General features: G+C 39.6%; 2 protein-coding genes across 2 annotated transcripts; one reads left to right on the forward strand and one right to left on the reverse strand.

The window, feature by feature from the left end:
- The first annotated feature begins 1940 nt into the window (after window positions 1-1940).
- Window positions 1941-4128, forward strand: LOC117621606 (cytochrome b6-f complex iron-sulfur subunit, chloroplastic). Its single transcript, XM_034352176.1, has 5 exons — window positions 1941-2133; window positions 2230-2471; window positions 3023-3140; window positions 3371-3553; window positions 3806-4128. Exons 1-5 carry the CDS (start codon window positions 2095-2097, stop codon window positions 3905-3907), a joined length of 684 nt encoding a protein of 227 aa, XP_034208067.1. The 5' UTR covers window positions 1941-2094; the 3' UTR covers window positions 3908-4128.
- A 374-nt stretch (window positions 4129-4502) lies between these two features.
- Window positions 4503-6032, reverse strand: LOC117621945 (tryptophan decarboxylase TDC2-like). Its single transcript, XM_034352471.1, has one exon. The coding sequence runs from the start codon at window positions 6030-6032 to the stop codon at window positions 4503-4505; it is 1530 nt and encodes a 509-aa protein (XP_034208362.1).
- Between the last annotated feature and the right edge of the window lie 2189 nt (window positions 6033-8221).

An 8221-nucleotide genomic window follows, 5' to 3' on the forward strand; every position in this document is an offset into this window, starting at 1 on the left:
ACGTTCCATTTTCTTTTGGGGTTGCTTCAATCTTGCTCCATCTCGATCCCCTACTTTTAATCATTGATATGGGTACCTTGTATATATATTAATATAAATTTTTTTCTTTCTTCCTACTTTCTTTTACTTTCTTTGTTGTTGTTGGGTGTCTTCATCTTTGACGAAAACAATAGGTTCTCCTTCGTTCTCCTCAACATTGGTGCAAGAGAAAGCAAAAAGAAAGAAACCCAAAGAATACAATTCCTCTCTTTCTTTCTCATATAGTCTTTGGAACACAAATATATGCACAGTCCTTTTTACTTTCCCTCTCTCTCTTTCTCTCTCTCTCTCTCTCTCTCTCTCTCTCTCTCTCTCTCTATATATATATATATACATATATATATATATGGATGAGATATAAAATTAAGGAAGATTAATTAATTAATTAGGTTGTTAATGGAAGAGTTTTGATTTGCCAAAGGATAAGGGTGGCAGAGAGTGAAGAGGTGGATAGAGATTGCACGCTTTGGGAGTGATATTGTGAGAAGGCAGAGTGAGTGAGAGAGACAAAGGAAGACTGATGGAAGCACATGATGAGTGCATATTTCACGCCATACCCCCATGCAGATAACATCATCACTCTCTCTCTCTCTCTCTCTCTCTCTCTCTCTCGCATTTGCATTTGCAAATTCATGGCGGAGACAGGGAAGTGGGCCTTGTTCTACTTTGGGACAAAAGTGAAAACCTTGCTATACTCAATTATTTATGTTCTCTGGAGAATTCATTGGCAGCATACTGCATACGAATTCCTAGCGACCACAAAAACAGCTTGGGATAGATAAAATCTGTTTATCTACACATACACACACATAGAGTTCACGGAAGGAAAACAAAAATTTAAGATTGTAATTCTTTTTTGTCAAATAAATTACTGTAGTTAATTATCGGTTGATCAAAATTCAATGGTTAATATTTTAAAATGTATCAAACTTACATGGCAACCATTGAATTTTGGTCTATCAATAGCTAAGGTAAATAATTGTCCACTAAAATTCATGGTCCTACTACTATATAGTGACCAAGAGAACACCCTTGTTCATATGCACTCTTTATTTTGAACAGGCTATAACAGCTATAGTCCAAATAAGGTACCAAATTGTTCCCCCATCAGGCTAGGCTGATATGAATGAGTTGTATTTATGTTTTCCATAAAGATAATTTGCAAGGGGGAGAGAAAAGCTGGGAATGTCAAAACTTGGGTGCAGTAAACTAGGATAAAGAAGCATAACCCTATTATATTTGAAGTGGAAGTGCAGACAATTGGTTATTGCTCTTACTTTACTGTCAAAAGTTGGGTTTCTAAGTTAGAAAAAAGTGATGTGCTGAATTGTCTATTGCATTTGACTTTTGGTTCATGTGAAATCATGAAATAGTGATCACCAAGCATTCTCATTTGTCCCAGTTTCCATTTTCTTCAGAAGAAAAACGCTTTTTCTGGTAATGCCGACCAAGTCACTACCAAACAAACGTGTTTCACATACATCACAAAAAGAATGAAAAATGGCATCATACAAATTGTTTCAACTTTCACACCAACAAAAATGTTAGCCCAATTTCCAAAATCAATAATGGCCCATTTCTACAAATAACAAGATTTGTTGGCAAATTCATTGGTGGCCCATCACAATCTTAGGTATCCCAGCCCATCAATGTTATTATTTTTATTGTTTATTTTTTTTAATACAACCAATAGTCTAAACTATACACGAGAGGAAGATTTCTCACAAACACACAACTATGATGTTATGGGAGGTCGAACCTCAAACCTCTGAACAATAAGTCAATATTCTTTTTCATTGGACTAAAATCCCGTTGGCAATGTTTATTGTTTATTAAAATAATAGTTAAACTTTTTTTTTTTTCCCTTACAAAGTTTCTAGTATAGAAGAGGGAAAGAAAAATCTTTGATCTGGAACATGTGGTAATGCGGCGCCCTTTTGGCTATGCGCCTTATCCACTAGCGGCTGTGGTCGTTANAAAACCAAATTTCAACTACACCAAAACCAGAGAAAGAAGACGCTAACAGTATCATCTCCAAGAGAATAATCTCACACCATGGCTTCCTCTACTCTATCTCCTGCTACCACTTCACAGGTAACTCAAACTAAACCAACTTGAATTTCCTGATGTGGGTTTGGAGGGTTGAGCTATAATAATTATGTCATAAATGTGTTTGAATTTTTTTTTCAGCTATGCTCAAGCAAGAGTGCAATGTTCTCATCAGCACAAGCCCTTGCTGTGAAACCCAGGAGGACCCAGATGGTAGGAAAGGGAAAGGGAATGAGAGTCACGTGCCAGGCATCAAGTATTGCGGCTGATCGCGTGCCAGACATGGGCAAGAGGAAGCTTATGAACCTGCTTCTTCTGGGTGCCATCTCTCTTCCCAGTGGCATCATGTTGGTTCCTTATGGCACTTTCTTTGTCCCACCTGGGTGAGTACACATACCCTTTTCCTAATTTCCAGTTTTTTACCTTTTTCTTTCATCTTCATGTATGTATTTTGTTGATTGGTGATTGATTTTGTGTTTATTATTGGGTAGTTCATTAAAATTGGATTACTATATAATATATCATGTAAATATTGAACTCATTAACCCAATGTAGCTTAGGGAAAAATATTCACTTGAAAATTCAATCAATTTTTACCTTGATTTACTTTGCATAAGCTGTTAGTCTCATTGCTTGGCCCATTGATGTAAAGTTAGCTCTGCATAACCTCAATCAAAACAATCAAGAAATCGGATTGTTCTGAAAGTGTAATGAAAATGAAATATTTAAATAGAAAAAAGTTAATTTAAGGTAGTGAATGGTCTATCTCAAATATTTACTACTAAAGAGTCCAACAAGGTCTCTTGATACCATGATAGAAAAGTTTATTACTTTACTGCTATTTCTACTAGCAAAATCCTTTTTTCTTGGCTTGAAATTGTGTATCGTTTGCTCATTGACATGGTTATTTTGATTGATTGGAGAACAATTATAGCTCCGGGAGTGGCGCTGGTGGTCAAGTTGCCAAGGATGCTCTTGGAAATGACGTGATTGCATCTGAATGGCTTAAGACTCATGGCCCTGGTGACAGGACTCTCACACAAGGATTGAAGGTATTGATACATCTTATTAATGAACTACAAACATGTTCCGTCTGGTTTCATCTCCCCATTTCAATTTATAGGAAAAGTTCAAGCCTGATTTGCAATACCAGCAGCAGCATTATGGGCTTATGATATATTTCCATGTTGTGCTAAAACATTCCCAAAATCAGATTAAGAACTTGGGGAAGTATGCATACTTTGACAAGGTAAACTAATTTTGATTCTTTGTTTATTATCAGGGTGATCCTACATACCTTGTTGTGGAGAAAGACCGAAGTCTTGCCACATATGGAATCAACGCTGTCTGCACTCACCTTGGTTGTGTGGTGCCATTTAACACGGCGGAGAACAAATTCATATGCCCCTGCCATGGATCCCAGTACAATGAACAAGGAAAGGTTGTCAGAGGACCTGCACCCTTGGTGAGTTAATTTAGACTTCTATCAAGTCTTGCCAATTTCTTTTTCTTTATGGTTTATCGATACCGGTTTCTCGCTTCTACAATCTGCATTCATAAACTCTGTCAAAGTGAAGGATCATGCAACAATTTTCTCTCCCAACTTTTCCCATAATTGTTAGGCCATCAAATGCTGCATAATACATATTGGTTAGTCTGTTTCTTCATCTCATTCTATCTGTAATAACCAATGTTTCAATTTGACTTGCTGGAACAGTCTCTGGCGTTGGCTCATGCTGACATTGATGACGGGAAGGTGGTGTTTGTTCCATGGGTTGAAACAGATTTCAGAACCGGTGACGCTCCATGGTGGTCTTAAACATCACAAAGCAACCCTCCTGAATTATATCATGTAATTTGAAATGTTTCGCTACTACATTTTGCTTCCTTCATAAACAACTTGTATCATAAGGTTCATCTTTGTTAAAATTTGAAGCATATAATATGCAAGGAGGACCTAATTTTTTGGAATCTGCCATCTTCTCATCTTCTCTTCTTATGTATAAACTAGGGGCTTTTGCAAAAATATGTTCGATTCCACCCTTGTATACTGGTAATTTTTTGAGAAATTATAGAATAATACGGATATATAAAGCATGTTATAAGTTTAAAGAAAAAACATAAAAATAGACACAAATCCCACAAATAGTTTGCCAACAAGAGAATATTATTACATCGTACAATTTTTTCCACATTTGTAAAAAATTAGCATAATTTTTATTTTTGAAGCATAAAATAAATTTTAATTTTTTTTAAAAATACTTCTCGCAAATAAGGAAGCGCTTGAAGAGGCTAGCACCAATTAAATGAAGTGACATAACCAACGTGAAATTTATGTCCCCATACATCACAGAGCCACAGCTTGGATTGTATTTGTATACTACTTTATTTTGGGCTACATTCACTGGTCCATATCATTCGCCCTTGACCTTGAGAACTGCATCAGCTCCATCCTTGATCAACTGCCACGCGGCAACAACGTGCCTCTCCTCCGTAAGCGTGGCCCCCACCGCAAACCTCAACATGTATACCCCACCGACTACAGTGTGGCTTAAATAAGCATGACCCGTTGAGTTCACCCACTCGAGTAGCTTCCGGTTCAGCGAGTCAACATAACTCGGCTCGGCCCTAGAAAATGACTTGAGCCGAAAACAAACCAACGCAAACTTTCTGGGCACCACAACCTCGAACCTTAGGTCCGATTTTACGAACCCTTCGAACATTCGAGCCATCCGAACATCGGACCGGATGTGGCTCTGGATATTAGCGATGCCATAGCTACGGAGCACGAGCCATAATCTAAGTGACTTGAACCTACGTCCAGTGCCCAGTTGCCAGTCCTTGTAGTCCACCACTGAGTCAGACTCACTGGGTTGGTTTCTCAAATACTCCGGGTTGGTGCTCAATGCGTTGACCAACAAATCCGACCGCTTGACCCAGAGGCAGCAGCAGTCCAAGTAACTGAGCAGCCACTTGTGCGGGCTCAGACTCAGTGACTCGACTCGCTCCACCCCGTTCAAGTAATGCCTAAACTCGGGACAAGTACAGGCACTTCCACCGTAAGCAGCGTCCACATGGACCCACATGTTGTAATCGTTTGCCACGTGGGCAAGCGGCTCGAGGGGATCGACGGCCGTGGTTGAAGTTGTTCCCACGGTTAAACAAAGGTAAAGCGGGACCAGCCCGGATTCCACGTCTGCCTCCACCACCTTACGAAGTAACTCGGGAGACAAAGCGAAATCGGAGTCACGGCTGGTGGGGATAGACCTTACATTGGAAGGACATATCCCGGCGAGCCTGGAGGCCTTGGTGAACGTGGAATGGGTCTGATCAGAAGAATAAACGACGAGATTTTTCACGTCGTTTGTTCCCAAAGCCTCAAGCTTCCGGTCTCGGGCTGCAACGAGAGTTACAAAGATGGCTTCGCTGGTGGTGTTTTGAATGACACCACCACCGCCACCTCCAGCAGTGCCAGATGAAAACATGAAGGACGTGGGAAGCTTGAGCATGTGGGCCAGCCAGTCCATGACGACCATCTCGAGCTCGGTGGCGGCGGGGGAGGCGAGCCAGTTGAACCCGACGGCGTTGAAGCAAGTGCACAGCATTTCGCCTAAGAAGGCGGCGGTGCTGACGGTGGCGGGGAAGAATGCGAAGAAGTTAGGGCTGAGCCAGTGAGTGATGCCTGGGATCACGTGGGCGGAGATGTCGTGGAAGATGGTTTGCAGGGGTTCGGGGAGGTAGGGGGCGGTGGAGGGAAGGCGGGAGAGGAGGTAGTTGGGCTGGACTTGGGTGAGGACAGGGTAGGATTCGATCTTGGCGTAGTAGTCGGCAATGAAGTCGACCATTTGGTGAGCTTGTTTGCGGAAGTCTTCGGGCTCTAAGGGTTTGAAGACGTCGGATTGGGACAGGGAAGAATCTGTGAAGTTCAAGTCTAAGCTTCCCATTTTGATCAAAATGTCAAAATGTTTGTGTGAAGAAGAAGAAGATAGATAAAGCTAGGAGGAGGAGGACGAGGATTGAGCATATAGCATGCATGAGTGAGCAAGGGTTGAGGGTAAGGGGGTTATTTATAAAGAGAAATTTTGGCGGTTTGGAGTTTTGATGTAAGAGAGGGAAATATTACTTATGAATATATGTTTTTGGGGTAACTATAATTTTAGTCACTCCGGTTACGATCGAATTTAATTTTGGTCACTGCACTTTTAAATTTTCAATTTTGATCATTATATTTGTAACTGTTAGCAAATTATGTCAAATGTTTCAATTTCGTTAGTTTCATTAATTTAAAAATATTTTTTTAAATATCAAATTAAAAATAAATCAAATTTAATTATTAGAAAATTATTAGAGAAAGAGGAGGATTTAGAAATTGAAAATTTTCTAATAATTCAATTTGATTTATTTTTAATTTAATTAAAAAAATATATTTTTTGAACTCCCACATTGTTCTTCTCATTAAATCTTTATTCAATCGAAGAGTTAGAGCTCGTGTCGGATTGACATTTGCAATTGACTTAGTTAAAAGTCTGTCCACTTTTTTCTTTTTGGTGCATCACTGCCACATTAGTCGTATTGGTTGCATGCATGAAATAAACAAGGAGGTGGATGACTTGAGTGACTGGCTGAAGTCAGAAAATATATGTATAAAAATTGAAGTTTATCTTCAAAATGAGATGAATGGAGAATACGAAATTCATAGAAACAACAAAAAGGTTTAAAGAATAGAGTTGGTAGCTAGGTAGCTCATCATATTGGATATGGGGGTGAGTTGGGTCGACGGACATTATTGCAAGCAACCGAGTGTAATTATGTAGGAGGCAACTGTAGTCTCTATGTATTTGGAACCATTTGTACATCAGCTATCTTCAAAAACATACCTAAAACTTTACATCCTAAGTACATTTAAAAAAACAAGTACTTTGGATGTAAAGTTTGGGGTTTAGAGCATAGAAAGTGGACAAGAGAATACTTGGGTTGCTGACTATAATCTGTAAGTAGTGGTTCTATAATCTCAAATTGATTCAATGGAGCCATTAAACAACACAACCTCAATAAGAAACAACACAGAAAATTAAAGATAAACTATATAACGGGTCCATATATATAGGGATGGACTTAGGATTTCAAAATGAGGTGGACTAGTTTACTTTACTGGGCTGTCAAAGTTTAGGCTCGCCTAAACCCTTATAAGGAGGCTGATGTAATTGGTCATAAATATATAAATTTAATTTAAGAACATATTATTTTTATTTTATTTATTTAAAGAGGTCTATTGACCCCAATAAAGCCACCAACAATTGATTATATATGCTTAGCATTAACACTAACTATAAGAAAAGAATAAAACTCATATGGGCTATAGCCCAGGTTGTACATGTTGTAGATCTCGGCCTGCATATATAGCTTAATGGTAAGAGCATCTGCTTGCACATCAGTCTTCTTAAGTTCAAACCTCAATAGCTGTTGTGCGGAAGCGTCAACCAACTGCGAGTGAAAAATAAATAACAACAGGCAGGAGAAAAATTGAACAAAATAATCAACAAGAACAACACCAAGATTTATACTGGTTCGGCAATTGCCTACATCCAGTTTGGAGGCGATGGAGTATTCCACTATAATCAATGGAGATATACAATAGTGTTTACCACTCAATTTCCCAAAGACCCAAATACACCCAACCTCACACACTCACAAAGGAAGAGAAAACAATGATACAAAGCAAAGAACAACTAGAGAGAATTTGTTTCACTCTTTGGCAAAATGCCTTTCTTGCTATTTTTCTCTTCTACTCAACACTTGGTTGGATGCTTCAAATGAAACCATTTGCTTCCAATTTATAGCCAAAGGAAGTGGCTTCTCAAAGAAGCCAAAAAAGTGGCTTCTCAAAGAAGCCAAAGGAAGTGGCTTCTCAAAGAAGCCAAAGGAAGGTCAAAAAGTCAGATTTTTAAAGCTCTCTCTCTCCTCTCCCCCGTCAGCTCTCTCTCTCTCCCCCGCAGCTGCCCTCGCCCGCGACCTTCCTCCCTTCCCGAAGTCGCACCGGTCGCCTCGCTTGGAGTTGATCTCCGAGACCGGTGCCAAACGAACCAGCACACGACGGCCGACGTTTCCCTACCCACCTCCGCCGCTGCCGTGG

Source organism: Prunus dulcis, chromosome 3, assembly GCF_902201215.1.
Source record: "Prunus dulcis chromosome 3, ALMONDv2, whole genome shotgun sequence".
Classification (NCBI taxonomy): Eukaryota; Viridiplantae; Streptophyta; class Magnoliopsida; order Rosales; family Rosaceae; genus Prunus; species Prunus dulcis.